Source organism: Acanthochromis polyacanthus, chromosome 10 (assembly GCF_021347895.1).
Source record: "Acanthochromis polyacanthus isolate Apoly-LR-REF ecotype Palm Island chromosome 10, KAUST_Apoly_ChrSc, whole genome shotgun sequence".
In the NCBI taxonomy this organism is placed as follows: domain Eukaryota; kingdom Metazoa; phylum Chordata; class Actinopteri; family Pomacentridae; genus Acanthochromis; species Acanthochromis polyacanthus.
Window position 1 is genome coordinate 13,666,774 of NC_067122.1, and position 25,714 is coordinate 13,692,487.

The 25,714-nt window shown below is 40.0% G+C and overlaps 1 protein-coding gene and 1 long non-coding RNA gene across 7 annotated transcripts in view; one reads left to right on the top strand and one right to left on the bottom strand.

The window, feature by feature from the left end:
• diaph2 (diaphanous-related formin 2) overlaps window positions 1–19,617 on the top strand; it is a 388,183-nt gene extending 368,566 nt beyond the window's left edge. For all 6 annotated transcript variants that reach the window (XM_051954583.1, XM_051954588.1, XM_051954587.1 and 3 more), the window contains one exon: window positions 15,647–19,617. In XM_051954583.1, coding sequence (XP_051810543.1) covers window positions 15,647–15,711 — 65 coding nt within the window. In that variant the 3' untranslated portion in view covers window positions 15,712–19,617. The remainder of the gene's footprint in view (window positions 1–15,646) is intronic.
• LOC110965178 (uncharacterized) lies at window positions 7,544–15,693 on the bottom strand. Its single transcript, XR_007944671.1, has 3 exons — window positions 15,300–15,693; window positions 14,796–14,896; window positions 7,544–9,858 (listed from the first exon to the last, which is right to left on the bottom strand). It is a non-coding gene; the product is annotated as an uncharacterized LOC110965178 (long non-coding RNA).
• Window positions 19,618–25,714: the final 6,097 nt, after the last annotated feature.

Below are 25,714 nucleotides of genomic sequence, written 5' to 3' on the forward strand. Positions count from 1 at the left end.
CTGTTTGTTCATTCATTTGATAAATCATGCACTCAATGAAATGTCATAGAGTATTAAAAAAGGTGACTTTTTTCACAGTTGTCTAACAGTTTAAAACCTCAGAAACATTTAAAGTACAACGATGGGAAACAGCTGTAAATACTGACGTGGGATAAGTGGAACTGCTTGCTTTTTTATGACAAATTTTGCTTGAGAAATGATTAAAACAGCAACTATTATCAGAACAGCTGCCATGTATTTTACTGCCATTGTGTAACTAGTTCTGTGACATGCTTGTTTTATAATAGAATACAGTAGGGCTGTTACTGACAATAATTGGTGTTAAATGTTAACATTGTTTATCTAACTAATAGCTACTCAACGAACAAAGCATCCGCTTAAATTTAATAAGGTGGCATCATTAAATGCTTTACAGTTTTGCTCAAATTATTCAGATTATTCAATTGTTTTTTTGTTGTCTTTAATCTCTGTTACCTCATTGAATTATTCCAACACTATAATACATTTTATTAATACTAATAATTAGAGATGTTCCACAGGTGGGCATACTGCTCTCTCTTGGTCAAAGAAGCCCCGTCTGGTTACTTACCTTCTTCACCCACTATGTGCTTTTTGCAGAAATTCAACACTATTCCTAGAGATAGGGCTTTAGCTGTATTTTTGTTTACAGTGAGGCAGTAGTGCTGCTTCCTTAACATGGCACAAACAGATGTTTGTTTCCATAAGCCTCTTCTTGGAGTGAATGCAGGATGTTTTTATAGCCTGGCTTGTTTTATAAGTATTAATACTGTCAGCATGATGCTGAGATTCCACTTGTCAGGTATTATCTGCACATCGCAAATGGATTAGTGTGCGCGCGTGACTGGGAGTGCATGTGTTTATGCCTGCGTGTGTGTAATTGTGTGGTGTGCTGCCAAACTTATTTGTGTTTCTGAGACTTTTGTGTGAGAATTATGCACCTGTGAGCATGTGTGTTTGCGTGTCATCTTGAGCGCACTGTGAAGGTGTCATTGTGAAGCCTAGACCCTGTAAGCTGTCAGACAGTGAGAGATGCTGCACCTCTAAAGGGCATGCTTTCTGGGCCTTTCCTGTCTATTATAAGCCCTGCAACACTCATCAATGCTGTTGCAGTGCACCCCCATGTCCCTCAAGCAGCCACAGAGAGAACCCACCTTTCTAACTAGGAGAGCCTTTGCCTCTAAACTTCGCATACCCTTGTCTTCCATTTTGACATGATAAACGCAAGCAGCAGTAATGAGGCGTCGGCTTGTCAGGGCATCAATTTTGTTTTGTTCAAAACTGAGCAGAAGCAAAGAATCCTCCCCTTTCTCGATTTTGAGACACAAAGTCCCTATTCTTTGCAAGCTCCATCTCCGTACCAGTTCACTTTCTGCTTCACGCTCACTAATTTATGCTCCAATCTAATATGAAAACCTGTGGAGGAGTGAAGATTTAAAGGAAACTGCACATTTTGCAGTCTTTTTGATTACACAAAGAAGCAATGACACCACTGACGGCAGGGCTAGTACTGCAGCTGAGATAGACTGCAGTGAGGCTAGCCAAAGATTGAGATGTGTCGCTATCTCGCCATCTGTAACAGTCACGCCTGGCGTCGTCAGAAACAGATCGCCTTGATACCAGCCACATCAAATCTCCAGTTTGCCAAGCAAATAGAATAAAACAATCTATCGATCTTGCCCCACCTCCCTGTGTATCAACACAATCCATCTGTGTTTATCAGGCTATCTGGCTTCCTATCTTTTGTTGTCTGCAGGCAGGCATTCTTTTCTTCTCTTCTCTTTTATTTTCTTCCTTCCTCCTCCCACATTTGTTTGGTGATCCATCAGCCTATTTACCTTATCATGCTGCCAAACCATCCATTTACGCTCCCATCTGTCTGTCAAACTATATCTTTACTTCCATTTGTCTAACTATCTCTCTGTCTACTCATTCACCTGTCAATCATGTGGCTTGCCTTGGCTGCCGCAGGTTCCAGCTGCTCGTCTGGCTGATGCCGTTTCTGACCTCGTCTGCTCAGAAGACCGTTGGATAAAGTAATTAGATTCCTATCACTTCATCTAAAGTTTTACACTGTATTAGATACAGCACCATGTGACTATAGTGAGACAGTTGTGTCAGTTTCAAGGCATCAGACTGAATACATGAACAGGGGTTATGGATTATTTATCGTGGAGTGATGACAGTTTCATAACTGAAATGGTTGCCAGATTTGTTTTTGTTAAAATGCAAAACACTCAAGTTTAGATTGTCTATTTTCACTCAGTTCATATGACATGTTCAGTGCAGACAGTTATCTTTGATCTACATAGCTGCCTCCACAGAATCCAAATGGAAGCAGGTCACTGCTTTGGCTCAGTCCAGTTCAGATCAAGCCTCACTGGAGCAAGCCAGGCACTGATGTCCGTGCAGTCAGGGGGTCTGGCCTCCCACAGAGTCCCAATCAGTCTTATAGGATCAGTGACTGGCCCCCCTAGGCACCGGAGTGCCTTGGCCTGATGGATTACTCACTCTCCTGGCTCAGGCCTGTGTAACCCAGGCCTCTGCTACAGGCCCCATCTGTGCTCTCCATGGCTCCTACATGCCTTGTGGTCATAGTCTTGGACTGCTGGTGAAGCTGCAAATCACAAGCTTCAGTCCCGGGTGCATATTTTGACACTCCATGCAGAAAGTCTACTCCAGTAAATTAAAGAAATACTTTGACCTGTGAGTACTAGCAGAATAATTCAGAAGTAAATGAAAAAGGTGTCAATATTTTGATACCTACCAAATGGCAGTAAAGTTATATTTCAGGCATCGTTCCTGCTTGTGAAATAAGGAAAATTTTTATATGTCTCAGTTTGCATTTTTTTATTGTTTTGACAAGAAAAACATTTAATGATGTGACCTTGGACAAATTTTGTAATGGAAGCGCCACCTTCTGATGCCTTACAAACTAAACTACTGATTCATCGAGGAAATAATTGCCAAATTCAGTTCAGAGTTAGTGGTTAAATGTAGTGGAAATGTTGCTGCTCCCTCTACACACATAATGTACTGCACATCCGGATACCGCAAGCCTTCTAAGCTGCACTGTATCCTCTAGTGTTGTGCCAAAGTACAGAGATAATGTCAAAGTGTAAAGTAAATGCAAGCAGCAGGCAAACAGGTGGGCAACGCTTTCTAGTTTCAGGAATTTACTCTCAAGGATATTTGTTTTCTTTCATGGTTATACTTAGGGTGAAGCATGCCTCCCGAAACTTGACTGCTGAGAGGACAATCATGAATGGGAGTTTTGCCTCAGGCACTGATCGATCGCAAAAGTGTTTTCATATAACTGTTCATTTGGGCTGTGTGTGCCTCTGCTGCATCCCAGAATGCTGAGAGGCATTGTTCCGTGACTGAGGAATCAAGTCCAGCAGAGATATTTTAAGGAGATTTCTGAACCTGAGGGGTCCAATGAGGAATCTTTGCTAGCCACAGTCTGTCAGGCTTGTTGTTTTCAATCAAAAGTCTAACATGTTAGCCAAGCGTCAAGAAGAACAATGGATTTTTTTCAGGGTTTTTTTTCTACATTATCACACAAATAGAATCACGCAAAGCCTTAAGTGCATTTAGTGCACCCCAACACTCACTGTCACCTCTGTCCCTGGTAGAAACCTGTCAAAGCTTCACTACTGAGTTGGAGAACTAGTAGTTTTCATCCCTTTTAAAAATAAGCGTCAGTATATGAACATGTGCAGCGATTTCCTGCTCTCATGAAAATACATTTTGCTCAAGCAGTCAGGAGGCATAACTCTCAGACCAAGCTGTCATGTGAAAACATGACAGTGAAATTGGTCGCATTTATGCACAGTATGTCTGACAATAAGAGCATCCAGTGGAGGGTTGCTGTAATAAAGGGGGAGAGAAATGCTAAGAATGGCAGGCCAAGTCCACAACTCAAAATCTGAGCCATGAGTGAAGGTACACAGCCGAGTTCTTTGTAAGAGGGCGTCTGGAACTTAAGTGAAATCCAGTGGAGATTTGTGTGAGGCCACTGGGGGGAAATAATGGATGTATTCACTATCTGGGTCGGTCACCAGTATTGCCAAGCATTATTCGCATGGTACCCAACGAGATAGAGTGGTGATAGAGGCATGGACAGATTAACCACATCCCTGTGCTGTCAAACCCAATTGCATGTGTTATGACCACCCTGCTCTCTCCAAACCCTTCCTTGTTACTGTTTATCCCAACAGACTGTCAGATAAACTCACTTTGCTTTCAAATTCTGTATACAAACTGTCAAAGAGGAACGTAGATTTGTATACATGCATGCCAAATCTGAAGACCTGGAGATTTGGTGTCCATTTAAAGTTAAAACTCAGCGTCCCTGTTTAGATTGTTTCCTGTGCTTCCTGGGTGTTTATAAAATCACAAGTGGCTATCGTTTTGTAGTAAACATTGGAGGTAATGTCAGTAATAAGAGGGATTAAGAAGAGACAAGCAGGAGGGAGTGAGAGAAGAAAATTGAAAAAGCGAGACAGGAAAAAAAAACAGTGTGTACAAGGAGAGCAAGAAACACACAAAGTGGGAGAATTTCAGTATCTTGCCTCAGCATGTTTATCCAGGCCTGTCTCAGGCACTTCCCTCTGTCATGCCATTCTGATCGCCTCTGCCTGCTATGGCATCCTGAGAAAACACCAAAACACATCGAGTGTGGATTGCAGCCCCCTCACTCTCAGATCCTCTGACATTTGTACAGCCCCCTCATTTAGGTGATACTTTTTGAGAAAAAAAAAATGTATGTGCCTAGAGATAATTCACATGTATTAGAGCAGTCACATATGACTATATTTCTATTGATTAATCTATCAACGATTTTACAGATTAGCTGATTTATGTAAGCGATCCATTTTCAACAAATTTGAATTACCGTGTCGCTTACCTTCATTTTATTTTTTAGTTCTGAGCTTTGGAAATATATTTTACATCTAGCAAGTTTTTAAAAAAAAAAATGTTCAAAGGCTCTTTCTACTAATGAATAGGCAGCACACGGTGGTTTGCTCTTTCTAGCAGTGCATCTTCTACAGTTGCCATCAAAACTTTTCACTTTGGACAAATCACCCTTTTGTTTAAAAGCCTTGAGTCTTTGAAAAAACGGACTCTGTTGCAGCTGCCATTTTCTAAAACTGTAGCCTTGAGTTCACTCGACCAATGACTGAATGCGTCACAGAAATGACTGACATCATTATGAGGCAATGTTTGTAATATGGAGGAAAATGATTCAGTTAAAGAATTTTAGAAAATAAAGTGTCCCATTTGTGTGAATGCAGCATCAGAATAATTCATTGTGCAGATGAATCATGACAGCCTGAACATTCATGTTTGAAAATGAGCACATCTGTGACATTTAGGAATCAATAAATGAAAACAATGGTGAAGTAGAATAAGCAGATCTGAATATATATCAATGAAGTAAATTAGATAAAAATGTATGATTAAAAGAAAAGAAAGGTAACAAATATGGCAACCTTAACACATCGGCCGTGGGAGTTTCCTTTTTGTTAGACAAAGTAAAACGGTGCATTCATGCACTAATGTAATTGTTTTCCACAGTTTGAGTGGAACTGAGAAACACTGATAATTATGGTGATGTCAGTAAGACATTTCTGTAGGTGTTAGTTGGGTGTACATTAAAAAGGTGAAAATTAGATTCAAATACTGTCTGCAACATTGATGCCAAGAAATGGATTCTGAAAATACAATTTGCAATGCAACCAAAAGAGTTCAACAATTCTGTGCTTCTCTGCTTATTTATTTTTTGTTCATTTTTGCTTACTTCGAGAAACTCTACCACGAAATCAGAAAAATTCTCTTCCGTTTTTGTTACCAGAAGCAAAATGACCTCTGCTTACTGCAAACTATGGTGAGCAGTGTCCTTTTGCAGCAGTGGAGGAAAAAAAAAAGTTTGAGAAAATCTGAGTGAAAATTGCTCCAAATCAAGTTTTTGGAAAACCTAGATATTCTTCTTTTTTTTTATTATTTTTAAAAAACAAACAAACAATGAAATCAACATTCGAGTGGCGGTAGCAGAGCGAGCATGTTGAACTTTTAATCCTTTAATCTTCTACTTCACTTTGGTTTGTATACATTTCAGCGACTTCATATAAATCAATGAGTAACTCGCAACATCAGATAGAAAAGGCTCGCTGACACTCACTTCTTTGACCCACCACCCCCATCTTTTTTTTTCCTTTCCACCTCTCCACCGCTGCTCTCATGTATTCCTCGGCTGCACTGTGTTTTTCTCCCCTGCTCCTTGTTTGGAGTGATTACTCCTACCAGTGAACGAGGGGCTGTGTTTTCCACGACTGTAGTTTTGCGATACCAGGCCCATAACTTTCAGTAGGAAGAAATAGCTTCTCTCCCTCTGCATCCCATTTATACGCCGTATCTTGTTTCTGTGTAGGAAGTTCCATTACTCTGTAGCTTGGAGGCTGGTGGAGGGAGGGAGGGCGGGAGGCAGGGAGAGAGGAGGGAGGAGGGAGGTGGAGGAGATGAAAAGGGGTGATAGAAGGTTGCGGCTGTTCCTGTTGCTGGTGCTGCAGACGCTTTCCCCTTCAACAGAGAAGCAAAACACAACATGTTGATGTGCAGCGAGCAGAGATTTAATCACCTTTATTATGTTTTAACTCATCAAAATATGGAGTGCGGCGCGACGGAGACAGAAGGAATTAGACAAAGGCAGTGACATGTCAGACACATCATGTCGCTGCTCACTTATTTAACACAAAAGACAGTCAGCGCAAGATTTACAAAGATATTCCACAATAGCTGCAGCTATGATGCATCCTGTTTGCCTTCTGAAGCTCTTCACACACAAGACTGGTGATTATGTGAACTTGTTATTGTGGTCTTGATGAATGCGAGTGTCATGTTTAGACGTCGGCCCCCGACTCTAATGCTACCCAGACTGTATTTTCCTAACATAGCGTAATCCCTCCGAAAAGTCTTCCTGCTTACACTGGCCACTGAGAGGTAATTCCTCAAAGTATCCCATGCTGAAAGCGTTGTGATAAATGACTGGCAGCGTCCCCTTCTTTTCGCAGATCATAGAACCCTATCATGATGTAATTCTGTGCAATTAGCCAAACATGACAGTAACTCAAAAGTCATTATGACATTTAATCTCTTTTGAGGAATCTCCAAGCATTTATCATAACGTAAAGTGACATCTCAGTGGAGGCCCTCCAAACAGTCAAGAGAAGGTTGGAGTTGACTGCGCCGGCTTAAGGCCTCTGCTTTAGCTGTTTAGTAATCTTGGCGTCCTCTCCTCCTCCTATTACCCTTGTCTTATTCCCAGCCTCTCCCTGGTGGCAGGGATCATCATGATATACACGCTAGGATTTGCCTCTGTGTGTTGGAAAACAGAGGAGAAGTGTGTGTGTGTGTGTGTGTGTGTGTGTGTGTGTGTGTGTGTGTGTGTGTGTGTGTGTGTGTGTGTGTGTGTGTGTGTGTGTGTGTGTGTGTGTGTGTGTGTGTGTGTGTGTGATTTCCTCAAAACAATCCACTGAGCCATTTCTCTGTGAACCGCTTTAACACTTAAGGAACAATGTATTTCCCTCTGTGTGTGTGTGAGACAGAAAGACATAGTGTGCATTTGTGTGTGTGCGTGTGTGTGTGTCAGTGACTTCCCCCTCCATCTGCCCACCCTCACCGAAATCCTCAGTGCATTTAGTAACATTTTGAGAAATGGTGCCAGCCAGCATTTAATTAAGTTCTGGTATGCCAACATCTCCCTGCTGTAACATGGAATACCTGCTCTTCTTTTGTCAATTTCTTCTCCTGTTCTTGTGCTCCTCTGTGTCGCTGCTACTGTAACTCGGAAAGATGTCGCCTCTGGGAGAAGCAGGTAAAGAAGCCATCAAAACCAATGCGAGTAGAAAGAGTTGCAATCAGTGCACCCCAAAAAAAAAAAAAATGCCGTAGAGTTTGTCTTTTGTGTGGATTCCTCCTCCTTTTCCCCAGTCTCACTTTGTTTCCTTCTCCACCTGTATGTGTGTGTGCGTGCTTTCAGCTTTCAATTCAGTAGAGGCTAGTAGTAATGTTTCTCTCCCAGTAGAAATGGCTGCTGTTTGTTCAATTGTTGTGATAGATTGATGTGGGGTGTGAAAAGATGGGCTTTTATGCACCTGAAGATAGGAACAGAAAAGTCTTTATGAGAAGCCAATAGCTCTCCATTCAAGGATCCTCTGATGGGAGATGCATTTTGCTGGAAGTTTTTCTCCCTTATTTTTTTTTTGCAAAGTCTTTGACGAAAGCTTTCCAATATATTCAGGCAGTTAGGCAAGACACAAATACACCCAAAAGGGCACTTTTCATTTGTTGTTCCACAAAAAGCTGCCTACTATATGGCAGCGTTCCTGTAGGGTTTCAACAAGTGGTCACACTAATGGTCTCCATTGTTTTTGCTTTACACAGCGCACAAAATGACGGTCTCTTCAAATAACAAAGCCACCAGCAGTTTTCTCCTGTTAAGTGCACAGTTCTCATATTAGTATCAATACACCTGTACTTTGAATCGATACCAAGGTTAACTGTGAGCACATTGTTTTGGGGAGGAGAGCTGATGGCAAAAAAATCCCTTTTGTTTAACTGCTGTATACGTCCGGGTCCTGCGTGTCAACAATTACTGTAAACAAACAACTTGTTATAGCACACGGAGACTCTTCCTTTCATTTAAAAAACACAAACTGCATTAAAGCAAAGCTAGTTTGATCGTATATGATGTCACACAAAGAACCTATTTGCTGTTGTACTCTGAAAAATAGTTTTTTTTGTGCAACCCTTATTCAAACCCCAAGTAGTAATTTTGATAAATCTGTTGATTGTTGCAGTTTGTCATTTCTGATTTTACTCCCCTCCTAATTCATATGTGACCTTCTTTGTGTCGTCTTCTTTGATCCTTTCTACCATCTTTTTCCCCATCCTATTTACAGTAATAGATGTAGCCCTCGATGACCGCACATTGGAGACAAAGGGTCTGTATTCTCCCAGCTGTTTTTCATGCTCCTCTGATAGACTGAGGGTTAAAGGCAACTGTTTGCCCAGAAATGAGGTTACAGCAACTGGGCTTGCAATGATTGGCAGGGATAGATTGTTGATGATCTACTTTTTTTTTCTTTTTTTTCTTTTAAACTGTCCCAGTTTTTTCTTTCTTTTTGTGCGCTGTGGATGCTTGTTTTGATAGGAGGAAGGTTGTGTAAGTCATGCTTACAGAGTGAAGCACAACCTGTGGACAGGAAAATGAGTGCATGGATAAGTAGTGATGATGTGTTTGGATGCGCTGCCAGAACATGTTAGCTTTAACGCTCGCCTACTGTATATGAATGCAGGTTAAACCAAAAGAAAGAGGACACAGAACCTTTATCTGTTTTTCTTAAACATCTCGATCTGTCTTCCTTTTGGTCCTTCTGTTCCTTCCCTCCCTCTTTCTCCCTCTCTCCTCCTGTGCACCATCTGTATGATGCTTTGTATCCAATCTGAAGAAGGAGCCCTTTCTGTTCTCTGTTGTGGATGTAGGAGTATGTGCGAGTCTTCTGTGTGCACGTTTGTGTATGTGTTCCTGGCCATCACAGTCACTCTCTGCTCATTACCTGACATGATGGATGAAGTGAGTGCCATTAAACAACGCCCAGCCCAGGACGCCTGGCACCCTACAGCTGGCACTGAATAATGGGCACATTGGCGGCAGCACGCTTGGAAATACCAGGGAGTCCTGTGTGGGTGTGCCTGCAGTCATCTCCATGGCTATGCTTCCTGGTTCTGTCCAGCCCCACCTGCCACCTGGCTGCCCGGCATATGCCATGGGCATTTCTGGGCAGCCATGGTTGGATAGCACAGGAAGGAGTGTTTGTATGACTCTGTCGTAGCACTGGCAACAGAAAAAAACCCAAAGTGCAACTCGTCCTGCTTTCTGTCCACAAACGTTGCAGTGAAAGAGTCTCTGCCACTATTAGCTGAGCATCTAGCAGCTACTTTTGATGTAATTTTAATCCTTGTGAAGTGGAATGGCTGTACCACAGAAACATGGCTTGCAGTCCTTTATAAGTAATGGAATTTGATAGGACCCAGAAGCAGAGCTGGACACAAGTTTAGAGAGTTGTTTTATTTATAACTGAAGGCAAGGTGAAGGTGAGTAAGACTTGTAGTTTTCCTGTGGTGAGTGACAGTCGAGGGAGAGTCGTGGCAAGAGGAGAGGCTTGCTCGTTGTTGGGTAGAGAGAAACTCAATAAGATGTCTGGCTAGAGAAAGATGTGGCTGGCTGTAGAGTGGCACGGCTGGCTTTGCACAGGACTGAGGTAGCCTGGTGGTAAGCAAGGCGGGGCAGGCAGACTGGTTACCAGAGGTAACAGTGGAACCGAGGCAGATGGAGACGACGGTTCGAGTTTCAGTATAAAACGAGGAGAAAAGTAGCAAAAGTAAATGAAGAAAAATGGCTGTAGCATTGCTACTGTGGGAGTAGACTGAATAACTGACCAAGAGTGAAGTGAAAAACTGGGGTATAAGTACTGCAGAGGCTCAATTTGTAGATAAGAATCAGTTGTGCAGGGAGCTGCCACGCCCAGCCATACCAGCATGTAGAGATGATGAACCGGAGACACACAAGAGACAAAACAGAGAAGGGGAATAAATGGCAGAGACACAAGAAAGGGGAGGGAGACACAGCGGAGCATGAAACCTTGTCCCTTCTGTGTTCTATATTAGGGTTTATCTGCGGGAGGTAGGTTAGGCCTTGTCCATACGCACAAGGATAATTTCTAAAGCATAGCTTTTTCTGTGCATTTGGTATTTTTGTCCACATGCATGTACAGTTTTAGGCAATTGAAACTCTGTTTACAGCATAGATATGGTAAAATGAATTTTTGGCTTGTGACGTCAGTAAACACTGTCATCTACTTTGTTTACAAAAGGCGATTTTTGTGCAAAACAGACGTAGTCAGAACAGGGCTGGCATGTACAACCTTTAATTCAAGTGCATTTATTCAGTGGGGAAAGAATCACACATCAGAAATAAGAATTAAGAATATAGAAATAATTCTTTTACATCAAATCATGTGTGCCAAATTATTAGCAACCCTGATGTTAATACTTTGTACAACCCCCTTTTTCAAAACAAAACAGCGCCTAATCTTCTCCAATAATACTTTCTCTTTTTTTTTTTACAATTTTCAGTGTGAGAGTATGCTTCTGTAATAAAAATTGAATTCAGTTTAAGGCTTGTAACACATCTTAACCAGGGGTGCCAATAATTATGGAGGGCGCTGTCGGCCTTAGTGTCAGGCTTAATGTACACAGTCATTTTTAAAACTTGTTTTTTTTTCTTCAGTTGTTTTCAAAAAAAAATATCTGTCCACAAGAAAATGGAAAAACAAAATTGAAGTGATGTCAAGTGCGCTTAAACCAACAGGTGGTGATACAATCCTAAAGTTACGCTGGCTAATCAGAAGCTCGGAAAAGTTCAGGATGGCAACAGTTGTGCATTGAGGAAGCAAGAAGTCATATATGTTGACTGATTCTAACGCTTCTGTCATTATAGTGGAAGATTCATTTTACGTTCATATATAAACATGTAAAAATAAAATTAGAAATAGTCCCATTAGCAAGGTTAGCGTCAGCACTCCTTTGTCCATGTCCTCTTTGTTAGTTGCAAAGCTAATGAAATAACTGTACACGTTCCGACTCTCACAAGCCAAAACTCATTTTTTTCTTTTTTCTTCAACAATGAAACACTGTTTCTGTGAATATTCACCCTGAGTTTTTCAAAAGGTCAGTTTCCAGTGACCTCATCTAAACCTGCATTTGCATGTGAATGAAAGGCCAATAGGCTATGGATGCACGTGGACGAGGCCTCAGGAGGAGCAGTAGGTACTGTAAGGAAGCCCAGAGATGAATTTATTTGTAATTTAAACGAACTTTACCTACCTATAGTATCTACATGCACACAAATTTGTTAGGGTGATAAGCAGAAAGGATGGCACCTAAAGCGATAAGGCCATTTCTGAAGCACCAAGGAAAGTTTTGCAACTGTGAACATACTAACAAGTAAAGCCAGGAAGTTGGTCCACTTTACTTGCAAGGTTTACAATAATGTCTGAGTCCAGTTAGAATGTAGATATTTGTCTAATTTTAGCAGGATATCTGGCTTTTACTGAGTTCAGGATGATTGAGTTTGCTGCCATTGCTAACAAATTGAGTCTGGCTATATGACTGCAAGGAAACTAAGGTTCTGTCAGTACAGGGGCATATTGTGTTGTAAACTATGAGAAGAAAACTCTTGGTGCTCTTGTGCTTCCAAGTTTGACTTAGCTCAGGACTCAGGAATGCTCCAGATAACCAGGGGCAAAGAGGAATCCTCGATGAGAATGTGTTATGTATCAGTGTCAGGGATGGTAAGTCAGTTGAGGAATTAACTTCATTCCAAAGGACATAGGGTCACTTGTGAATTGTTCCCAACTGACCCCATGTCCTTGGGAGCAGGGAAGGAGTCAATCATCGTCGTGTCTCAAATGGAGGGTGAGATCAAGTGGCAACACGATTGTCTGTGGTGACAGGCACCTCATAGTGTGGCTTGGACAATATAGTAGCCTAACCTAATGTTCTGGTAGCCCACAACATGGGGAAGAGGGGTTGTTACAGCACCATCGTGTCCTGGGCAATAACATTGAGGAAACTGTTTCTTAAAGTTGACCAGAGCTGGAAACAGTTTAACCAGAGACAGCAGTAGCACATAATGCACATGCCTGTACTAACACTAGCTTAGTCTAGCCCCCAGAAAACATGTACAAGTGTCCCAGCTTTAAAGTGCTTGAGATAACAGCTCAGAAAGGTCACCGGGAGCATTGCAGCACTGAGCCACAAGTTAAACAAAACTTGAAGCACAAGAGCTCCAGAGTTCATTCCTCACTGACACAGCTTACAGCAAAGTCCACTGACACTGTGCTGATAGTGCCTTACTTTTCTGCATTATAAAGGCAAAGTTGGATTAAAAATTCTAAACTCAGTAGCAGCCAGACATCCCACGATTACGTGACAAAATTCTAAATTCTGTTTGGACCAACTAGTTAGTTATTATTATGACTGCAAAACACTCTCTGATGCCCCATAGATGCTCTCATCACTTCAAATCTGCATCTCACCTTAACAAATTTATATAATTAACATTCCTGTTCTCACTAGCCTGAAGAATAGCTCAGAAACTGTGGTTATACCTCTTATGCTGGGGCCACTGTCACTGATTTTGTCTTTTGTAAATTGATGACCATGCTTAGCTGATAGGGTCGACAAATGACCAGCTGGTTAATTAACAGCCCAGATATTACCAAATTGAATAAACTGACAAATGGACTCATTTAACCATGGACCATTAATGTATATTCATCGTCTCAGGATCACACATCAAGTTAAATCATGTGACCAAAGGGATAATATGTAGGTAACATCAGAATTCTACTGATAAATGCATTTAACTTAAAATAAAAAGTCACACTGCTCCTCCTGTCACTCCCTGTAACTACAGCCCCATATCATTTGGACTACCATTCCAAGATTAGGTTAATAAGCTCCATGTTCCGTTATTGTTTTGCCTCTGACTCTTCTGCTGTGGACGGCTCTCAGACCTCTCATGGAGTCTGCTCAAACAGCTGCAGTGATGTGACAGCCTGCTGGAAGATTCCTCATTAGCAAGTTACTCAACTCTAAGTGGAAACAAGTTTAGTTAGCGCAAGCTGCTAACGTCTGCTAGCTAGTAGCACGAGCAACAAAGCATGATGGTATTGAACTGATAACTCTGCAGCAGAACCAAAGAGTGACCAGTTTCCTGTAACCTGCACAACAAAGACATCAGAACCACAACCTTTCACATAAGCGAACAACAACAAGGAACTCCTCTTTCTTTTCATGGACTGGTAACTGGCCATATCTAACATAGTGTCACAGTGTGCTGCTAAGCAAAGGACCGCTTTACTTTAATTCATGTATTGCTTGCACTTAATTACTGATTATTGGGTAGTTAGCTTTACCATATGCTAAGTTGAAGCTAGTTACGCTTCCTGCAGATGTAGGGTTTTGTATGCAAAGCAGCCATCTTTATTTTTTATTTTTTTAAAACTGGCACCATTATCTTACATGGAAAATTCATTGGCCTTAAATATAGACACATATATAAAGAAGGAACTTTAAGCTCTTGCTTCACACTGTTGTTTCTGACCTACCATGTGTGCTGGCAGAACACTTTAATATACATGAGTTAATTTCTTAGTTAAGTACATATACTTTGATTATACTGCATATATTGTTGGCTATCTTCAAAAATAATTGCTTACAGCCATTAATACTGTCATCCTCTACTTTTCAGAACTTTAAAATGCTTCAACCTTTACAAAGTTTTTGGTTATAATAATGATTAAACTATTGTTATTCAGATTCCCAAATTGATAGTCTGGTAAATCTTGCGAGATTGATTAATTTGGTCTTTTTATTTTCCTTCATTTGAAGATGCTGCCTCACTTTTTAATTAGGCTGATTAATAGAGACTCATGCGCATCAGTTTAGCTGTGCTGGCTCAATGCAAGTGTTTTTCTAGTACACTGTGCAGAAAGATATGTATTTTTTGCAGTGCTAATTATATTCTGCTTACCCTTCTTCACAATAAAAGTATCCTATTGAAAGCTTTTTATATGAAGCGGTATTAGCAGTAAAAGTTTACTTAACACACTTTTGAAAACAGTCATCAATCCATCTATTAGCAATACCTGCTTTATCCTGTAGAGGGTCCTAAGGGCGGAGCCTATCCCAGCCCCCTTTGGGTGACAGTCTGGATACAAACTGGACAGGTCGCCAGCTCATCACAAGACTAACACAAAGATAAAGACAAAACAATCAAATAAGGCTGACAGTAAGGCTGAACGGCTAATTCACTGAAAGAACCAAGCAGACCTGCCTAATTGCAGGATCCAAATCAGCTGTTTCCAGCATGCAAGATGCTAGTTCAGAGGTTGTCGTTGTTTCCTGTAGGAGGCGTTCAACATGGCAACAGCTAGAAAAAGCCACATGAAATACGCAGCGAAAATGGCAAACTAATATCTACAGTTCATTTCCGGAAATTCAGACCACAGACAGCTGAACACAGACAGACTTTACAAACAGGAAATGGAGATGTCCCACGTGTATATTATATTTGTAGCCTTGTTATTCCTCATTCCTCCATGTTTATCGAAGTGGTTTGTAGGTGTCCCCGCATATGTGCATTTACTTACTCTACAGTGCATATGCTGCATCCGATGTGAGAATAGTTGAGGGGCTCTTAAGTGGAAGCCTGGATCAGGAACTGAATGGAGTTACTATGACACCAGACACAAGCACCTCCACTCCAGCAGCTTCTTCTGTTTCTCCATTCTCCCCTGCTGCTCCGCTCTCAATCAACTCGGATTTGCTTCATGTTGTTTCCCCTCTCCGTCTCTTTTCTTTGCCTCCTTTAGTTCCTCTATACAGTCTTTCATTTAGTTGAGCTCCTGCGCCAGTATGGATCAATGCAACAACGCTTTCTTGTTCTTTCTCAGTCTCACACTCTGTTTCTGATTCTTTCTTTCTTTTTTCTCTACAGACAACCGCCGCGCAGTCCTGGAAAGGTCTCGTTCGCGCCACAACGCAAATCACCAAGCTCGATGATCACCCGCGCCTATCACAAGACGCTAGATAAGTGCCAAAGAGGCCTGCGAGGAGGAGACGTGGAAGACATCTGAAGGAGGGACGGACCACCCCTCACTGTGGCACACTCACACTCAAAGGAATCACACACACAGCACCAAGTACGGAACAAAAATGCCTGAAGAAGCTCCACAGAACTGAAGACTCCGACACTTAATTATCATGCCATTCATCTGATGCCTTACATATTTATTCAATAATTTCTCATTACTTTTCATGTCCGTGCACTCCCTACATGGTTTGATTTAAAAATGCTACTGCTTTCTAAAATGAATGGCTCTCATTGTCTGAAAATCCATTTGAATTCTTGCAAGTCCTCTATTTTAATCCTTTTCTAATCAGCATACTACATAGTTTTCACACGAAACATGCATCGAACAGCGCAGTGAATTAAAAAATAGACATTCTGCCAACAGGGACTGCAAAGTAGTGTACACTTATCCTGGAGAACATACCGCGAACCGTTTATTCAGCAAACACTGGGGCAGCTGTCCTTTAATAGAAGACAGGGATTCAACACCCATCTTGGCAGGATTTCAACCTGCTGACGTTTTCTCCAACGCTGAACTCTTAACCGAAGAGGGAGGAGCTGTTTTACAAATGTCTTTTCTTCTTTCCCCTGTCAATCCCTCCTTCAACTGACATCAAGACAATTTTCAGTGGTAAATTTAAAACAAGTCCCCATGAATCACTTCACCGCATATCCCACAAAGCCACGAGAGCTGGCCCCTGTCTAAACCAATATCTCAAAGCATGTGACTCATGGATCTTGAAACTGTAATCTCCATTTTGACAAGATGCATTTTATTTTTAGTTGTGTAGCATCTAACCGATGCCTTCGGGTGCTGATCTCTGTCCCAAGGTCGCTTTTGCTGTTAACATGAGAGACTGACACATTTTTAAATGCATATAACTGCCTGGAGGAACTAACATGAACTCTTTGACCTTTCCTGTGGTTGTGCAGGTTTTCAGTGGGGGACACATGATGATACGAAGGTATTACAGCATTTTCATTAATAATCTATTTCAATCTGTGTGTTTCTTTTTTAAATATGAGGGCTCTAGAAAAAAAGAAAAAAAAGAAAAAGAAAAGCAGTCCAGCAATTATTAATCTGTCTAGAGACCAGTGTTGATAAGTTTGCTCCACTCGGAACTCCCAAAGCATTTTCTCAATTGATGTATTTTTCTCCTGTTGGCTATTTAAAACATTAATATAATAAGTGTTGTAGGAAAACCAGAATCTCCACAAAAGGACACCTTTTTTGTTTAAACGTGTAATTAATATAATTCTAAATTATTTGTAATATAATTAAAAACAGAATCCAAAATGTTTTCGGTCTATACATGCTCCACGCGTGTTATTTGATTTAAATAAATCCTTTGGGGAGAAAAAAAAAATTGCATTCAAAATCTGCTGGGGGAATTCATAACTCAGAAAGGGTTTTAAGACCACAAACTTTACCGCTCTATTAAAAAACCCTGTTTCCTGGTGGAATGTGCGACACTGCAGCAAAATCACCTGATGCTGGGTGTTTGTATACGAGATAGTTGAAACTTTACTGTAAGCTTTGTTTCTCTGTATGGACCCAGTGTCACACAGCTTCACGTGAACTATTTATTCATATATTCATGCCTGGGGCCACCCTGTCCCCTCACTTCCCTCAGCTATAAGCAGTTGCTACTAAATACAACCACTGAGTCCGCATTGAGACTGGGCGCGACCAGAATAATCAACTGAGCCGCACAGCAGACAAGATGATGCTTGTCTTAGCAAGTGAGTCTCTTAACACCCTTCAATTCCCCAGCACTAATGGCATAAGTGACCCTTTTTCCATAACGTAAGTTACTTTACTAACACTATAACTCAGCTTTGGCCATTGTGTGTCTGTGTGTTTCTGCCCAAACAAGTGTATATGTGTGTGTGCACCATGCCAGCTCAGTAGTCACAACAGGAACCCAGGCAAAATAGGATTCAGTGCGCTCGACTCCTGGACTGGATAGATGGAGATTTTTCATTTAAACAATCTGCCGGTGCTGCTTATGATGTGTCTGTTTCATGGTGCCTCCTCTCCCAGCCTGCATGCTTCTAAAAATGCAATTTTACACATCATCTCGGCTCAAGGTGCACCCACAGTGCTCTGAGAAGTCTGCATATTTAAGAAGACAATAATTCTCCTCTGAATATAGGGTTTGAGCAGCCATACAGAGAAAGCAGAGAGAACCAGTTTTCTGCATAAGGGATTCTGCACTGACAGGAGTTTTCAGGACTTGTTGTACACAGCAGTGATAGAGATGTGCCGTCAAAGGCAACGATTTCCTCCTTCTAATCGTCCCTCATCCCTTTGTCCTCTACACCACCACACCTGTCCAGTTATTATAAATACAAGATAAAGAGTAATATCTGTTTTTTTTATTACCAGTCCTCCATCAACACCAGTATCTAATGGTGTATTCTCCTTTCTGATTGGATATTGTACTTACCAAAACAACCAGTGGTTTGTGGTTGTCTGTTTCTCGAATAATTTGACTTTTTTTTAAAAAAAAAAAAACGTATTCATTATTATTTAAACAATTGTGCCAACTTTTTTTTCTCTTTTTCTTTTTTTTTGGAAAAAGTGTTCTCAGATCTTTTAGTTAAAACTATGAGAAAGATTGTACAGGCATATAAACGTTTTAAAAATTTTATTCTAGCCGTTGTTTGATGAACATTGATCCAATTAAGAACTGTCATTCTGAGTAGGAGATTTGATGTGATTCTGATAGTCGTGGTATTTCGTATGTGAAACGCTCACCCATCTTTTGTAAGATGCAATTTGTTTGGAGTGATTTGGACAAACAAACTTTTGTAACGATTCCGTTGTATTGAGCTACGATGTTAACCATTGTAGGAGTTCCACATCATGCACATCCCTGCAACAGTGAATGCATTATGTTGTTGGAATGATGCAACACAAAACTAAATAGCAAAACTGCATCGTAAATCCTCCAGTTTTAAAAGACCGAATGGCTGGAAAGCTGTAGCTGAAAACATTAATTACAAGAGAAACTTCTACAATGACAGCATTCCTCATTATCCCTGTAAGTGATTGTTGTATTTTTCCTCCCATCTCATCTTTTAGGATAATCAGAATTGTGTGTGTTTTTATAGAAAGTAGTGAGAGAGTCTCGGGTCCAAGGACCTGAACTGGTACATCATATTAGTGTGGAAAATAGCCCATCATCGTATCGCTTGTAACTAACAAACCTCAGCTGATGATATGACTTGTGCTCATGGTAATTGTAAGAACGAGGAGGCAGGGGTATGAAAGATTTGTCAACAGCTGTGAAGGTGCCATTTATGTGGGGACTGGTGGCAAGCGCTCAAAGCAAAAGAAAAGTTTGCAACGTTACTTACACTCACTGCAATGCACTTTACCTCGCAAGATATTCTGCTCAGGCAGCAAAGATTTGTTTAAGATTCGTAAATACAACATTGCCACTAACAGAGTGAACTATTTGCAAAGTATTTCTTTTAGTAAATAGTTCCCAGCTGCCACATATCCAGTACTTTCCGACTTTGTTAGTGCTTACTATTGATTTGTGCGAGACCAATTGCGGCTGAATCAACAAGCAATGCTCCTAAACAAACCCTGTCCGACCACAATGTGTAAGCTGCCATATCCCTGCCTACCTTCCTTGTTGTCATTGAGTATGTTTTAATGTCTTAAGAAACATTTATATTTGTAACATTTTAAGTTTATTTGTATCCTTAGGAACATGGGAAAAAAAACCAAAATGGTTATGCACATTGTCCTTCCATAGACTATGTAATGGGATATGATACTAAATAATAACCACTTTGTTATATAAACTGATTTCTGAAAGATACTTTGTCTCTGTCTGGTATTTATGGTGCATATTTATGCATTTAATTGCGTACTCAACGATTTCCTTATCGACTGTTCACCTTTTGTTTTGCCAGGTTTAAAATTACATCTTCAGTTTACTTTGTGGTTAGGGCAGAAAATACCTGCCCCACACTGACTTATGGACATGGATTACAGAGAGCTCAAGGTGTTAGCTCGTGATGAATGGGACAGCTCCAACCTATAAAAGCAACATATTTGGACCTCGGTGTCCCCACTGCTTTATCTTGCACAGTGTCAAAGGCAGTGATAATGCTGTCATGTCCAACGGCAGCTTAGGGAAATTACTACAGAGTCAGAAAATACATATCCCCCAAAAATTACCTTTTTTAATCATTTTCAGACCTTAAAATCTCCCCTGTGACTACAACTTTTCCCTGCCTGCGTTAGAGGACAGGGAAAATCAGCGAAAGAAATTCAATAATTTGTTTATTATTTGATACTAAAGGATTTAATATGATAACCGGGGAAACATTTTCTGTGGAATTCATCTTTTGTAGACAATCGAAAATCCAAGCTGTGCCCGACTGTGATACAGGCAATCTGGGTTTGAAATTAATAATAATGTGAGATCATATTTTATTGTAGCGTGGCAAATGTGGGGAAAATTAAACTCGGCACGTGCATGTGCAGTTCACTGTGAGAGTGGACTCGTCCTGTTTCCACGGCCGAGTGTTCCTCCCCTCCCCTCCCCGCCTGGCTGTCTGAGTCCCAGCAGTGAGTGTCAAATTGCATGGCAGAGCTGCTCCTGTCCGAGCCCCTTAGCGTTACAGCCCCACCACCACCACCGAACACGCTCAAATCCAATGCCGTGTTCTTCCCTGCATGTGCCATGTCCCACTTCCCCCGCTGCAGCATGACTTCATAAAATAAGGGCTGACATGGGGAAGCAACCCCGTGGCCACAAGGGCCTCTCTCACTCCCTCCTTGTGTTCACACACACACACACACACACACACACCAACACACACACCAACACACACAAAGCTTCATTCGACGAATCTTGGGACTGATCTTCTCTGAGTCTCTCCTCCTCCCAGTGTGCAGCAAGACAGATGGAGATTCATCTCTCAACAAGCTGTGATCTGTGTTTAGAGATGTGTGCTGCAGAACACAACTCTAATTAGGTTTATTGTTGATCTTGGGAGGTTAATTTGTACTTGGCTTCAAGTAAACATGCTGAAAGAGGCCAACCTAGTTCCTTACAAGGCACCGGCACTGCAGCTCTAAAGAAAGACAGCTTTTTTTTTTTTTATCTTCTTGACTTTCCAGGTGATTCAGAAAGATTATACCCCTGTGCTATATTTGTCTGGTCTGGTGTAATTGTGCTTGCTACGAGGGTGGGAGATCTGTCTTGGTTGGAAAGGTGGAACTAGGAATGAGATACAGTACTCGAAGCGTGTTTGTCGAATGAGAAACGTACGCACAGTTGTGTCATATTTACGTCGCCAAGGAATGGCAGAGTTATGAGACAATCTGCGTACTGTCTGTCTGTTTGTCCGTCTGCCCGTCCATCTGTCTCTGTCGGTCTGTCTCTGTCTGTCGGTCTGTGTGAAACATGACTTTAAAACGGACAAACAGATTTGAATGAAATTTTCAGGAAAGGTCAAAAAAGACACACGGACCACCTCATTAAATTTTGATGCAGCTTATAGTCCGGATCCACAACTTTAAGGTTTTCCCATTGCAAAAAAGTCACACTTTAGTATGTTGTCCAAAATATGACAAAGACGTCATAGTTTAGTATGTCGTCAAAAATGTGGAAAAAACGTCATAGTTGAGTACAGTATGTCGACTAAAACATGACAAAAATGTCATGGTTTAGTATGCCATCCAAAATGTGGAATAAACGTCATAGTTTAGTATGTCGACGAAAACGTGACAAAAACGTCATAGTTTAGTATGTCGTCAAAATAGGACACAAACGTCATAGTTTACTATTTTGTCCAAAACGTGACAAAAATGTCATAGGTTAGTATGTCGTCGAAAACATGACAAAATGTCACAGTTTAGTGTGTTGTCCGAAATGTGGAAAAAAACATCTTAATTGAGTATGTCATCCAAAATATGACATAAAACTTCATACTTTGGTATGTCGTCCAAAATATGACAAAAACATCATTGTTTATTATGTGATCAAAAATATGGAAAAAAAAACTTAGTTTAGTATGTAGTCCAAAATGTGAAATAAACGTCATACTTTAGTATGTCATCCAAAAAAATCACAAAAGCGGTAGAGTTTAGTGTGTTGTCCAAAATATCACAAAAACATCTTAATATGTCGTCCAAAAAAATCACAAAAAAAGTCATGAGTCAGTATGATGTCCAAAATTTGACAAAAACATCATAGTTTATGTCATCAAAATATGTGGAAAAAAATGTCCTAGTTTAGTATGTCATCAAAACATGTAGAAAAAATATCATAGTTTAGTATGTCTTCCAAAATATGACAAAAACGTCATAGTTTAGTATGTCGTCCAAAATATGACTAAAACGTCATACATTAGTATGTCGACGAAAATGTGACTAAAATATCATAGTTTAGTATGTCATCCAAAATATGGAGAAAAAACGTCATGTTCAGTATGTTGTCCAAAATATGACAAAAATGTCATAGTTTAGTACGTCATCAAAAAATGTAGAAATAATATCATAGTTTAGTATGTCGTGCAAAGTATGACAAAAAAGTCATAGTTTAGAATGTCATCCAAAATATGACAAAAACATAGTTTAATATGTCGTTGAAGATATGGAAAAAAGTCATAGTTTAGTATGTCCTCCAAAATGTGAAAAAAACATCATAAGTCAGTATGTTGTCCAAAATTTGACAAAAACGTCATAGTTGAGTTTTGGTAAGTGCCGGTGTGGTGGGTTTGGCATGCATGAGAACCTCCACTAAAAGGAGGGAACTGTCTCATCTAGCCCAAGGAGGTACACACAGCCCGCCCCCCGCAGGAGCCACAGGGTGGAGAGCCAGCCCAGGAGCCCGGAGCGACCCCCGCCGACACAGCCAGAGCCCCAAGGCCCGCGCAGCAGAACGGGCCATAGCAGATCCTCACGGCGCCCCACCGGCCCACAGCCCCACTTCCCCACGACCACCTTCCCCCACAACCCGCCCCCCCCCGCCCCCGCCCCCAACCCCCACACCCCCAAACCCCAGATGACAAAAACGTCATAGTTTAGTATGTCATCAAAAAATGGAGAAAAGATATCATAGTTTAGTATGTTGTGCAAAGTATGACAAAAACGTCATATTTTAGAATGTCATCCAAAATATGACAAAAACGTCATAGTTTAGTATGTTGTTCAACATATGGAAAAAGTCATAGTTTAGTATGTCCTCCAAAATGTGACAAAAACGTCATAGTTTAGAATGTCATCCAAAATATGACAAAAACGTCATAGTTTAGTATGTCGCCCAAAATATGATAAAAACGTCACAGTTTAGTATGTCCTCCAAAATGTGACAAAAACGTCATAGTTTAGAATGTCATCCAAAATATGACAAAAACATCATAGTTTAGTATGTCGTCCAAGATATGACAAAAACGTCATAGTTTAGTATGTCATCAAAAAATGTAGAAAAGATATCATAGTTTAGTATGTTGTGCAAAGTTTGACAAAAACGTCATAGTTTAGAATGTCATCCAAAATATGACAAAAACGTCATAGTTTAGTATGTCGCCCAAAATATGATAAAAACGTCACAGTTTAGTATGTCATTCAAAATATGGAAAAAAAACATCATAGTTGAGTATGTCGTTCAAAATATGACAAAAACATCAGAGTTTAGTATGTCGCCCAAAATTGGAAAAAACGTCATAGTTTTGTATGTCATCCAAAATATGGAGAAAACATCATACTTTAGTATGTTGTCCAAAATATGGAAAAAACGTCTTAGTTTAGTATGTCGCCCAAAATTTGATAAAAACGTCATAGTTTTGTATGTCGTCCAAAATATGGAGAAAACATCGGTTTCATATGTCGTCCAAAATATGGAGAAAACATCATAATTTAGTATGTCGTCCAAAATATGACAAAAACCTCATAGTTTAGTATGTCATCAAAAAGTGTGGAAAAAGGGGTGCCTGTTTAGCTCAATGGGTTAAGCAGGTGAACCATGTATAGGGACTTGGGTTTGATTCCTGCTTGTGACCCTTTGCTTCATGTCATCCCTCATTACCTGTCTGTTTCTCACTTTGTCTATCAAGCCAAGACAAGTCATAGTTGAGTGTGTCACCCAAAATATGATAAAAACATCACAGTTTAGTGTCTTGTCCAAAATATGACAAAAACGTCATAGTTTCGTATGTCGCCCAAAATATGATAAAAAAGTCACAGTTTAGTGTCTCATCCAAAATATGACTAAAACGTCATAGTTTAGTATGTCGATGAAAACGTGACAAAAATGTCAGAGTTTCGTATGTCATCCAAAATATGACAAAAACGTCATAGTTTAGTATATCGCCCAAAATATGATAAAAATGTCACAGTTTAGTGTGTCGTCCAAAATATCATAAAAACATCACAGTTTAGCATGTCGACGAAAATGTGACAAAAATGTCATACTTTAGTATGTCGTCCAAAGTTTGACAAAAACATCATAGTTTAGTATGTAATCAAAAATATGCCAAAAACGTCTTAGTTTAGTATGTCGCCCAAAATTTGATAAAAACGTGATAGTTTTGTATGTCGTCCAAAATATGGAGAAAACATCATACTTTAGTATGTCTTCCAAAATATGACAAAAACGTCATAGTTTAGTATGTCGTCCAAAATATGACATAAATATCATAGTTTAGTATGTCGTCCAAAATATGACAAAAACGTGATCGTTTAGTATGTCGTCCAAAATATGGAAAAAACGTCATAGTTTAGTATGTCATCCAAAATATGACAAAAACGTCATAGTTTATTTAGTATGTCATCAAAAAATAGGAAAAAATGTCATACGTTAGTATGTCTTCCAAAATATGGAGAAAACGTCATAATTTAGTATGGAGTCCAAAATATGACATAAACATCATAGTTTAGTATGTCGTCCAAAATATGACAAAAACGTCATAGTTTCGTATATCGCCCAAAATATGATAAAAATGTCACAGTTTAGTGTGTCGTCCAAAATATGATAAAAACATCACAGTTTAGCATGTCGACGAAAATGTGACAAAAATGTCATACTTTAGTATGTCGTCCAAAATATGACAAAAACGTCATAGTTTCGTATGTCGCCCAAAATATGATAAAAAAGTCACAGTTTAGTGTCTCATCCAAAATATGACTAAAACGTCATAGTTTAGTATGTCGATGAAAACGTGACAAAAATGTCAGAGTTTGGTATGTCGTCCAAAATATGACAAAAACGTCATAGTTTAGTATGTCGTCCAAAGTTTGACAAAAACATCATAGTTTAGTATGTAATCAAAAATATGCCAAAAACGTCATAGTTTAGTATGTCGTTCAAAATATGGAAAAAACGTCTTAGTTTAGTACGTCGCCCAAAATTTGATAAAAACGTCATAGTTTTGTATGTCGTCCAAAATATGGAGAAAACATCATACTTTAGTATGTCTTCCAAAATATGACAAAAACGTCATAGTTTAGTATGTCGTCCAAAGTTTGACAAAAATATCATAGTTTCGTATGTCGCCCAAAATTTGATAAAAACGTCATAGTTTTGTATGTCGTCTAAAATATGGAAAAAACATCGGTTTCATATGTCGTCCAAAATATGGAGAAAACGTCATAATTTAGTATGTCGTCCAAAATATGACAAAAACCTCATAGTTTAGTATGTCATCAAAAAGTGTGGAAAAAGGGGTACCTGTTTAGCTCAATGGGTTAAGCAGGTGAACCATGTATAGGGACTTGGGTTTGATTCCTGCTTGTGACCCTTTGCTTCATGTCATTCCTCATTTCCTGTCTCTCTCTTACTTTGTCTATCAAGCCAAGACAAGTCATAGTTTAGTATGTCACCCAAAATATGATAAAAACGTCACAGTTTAGTGTCTCGTCCAAAATATGACAAAAACGTCATAGTTTAGTATATCGCCCAAAAT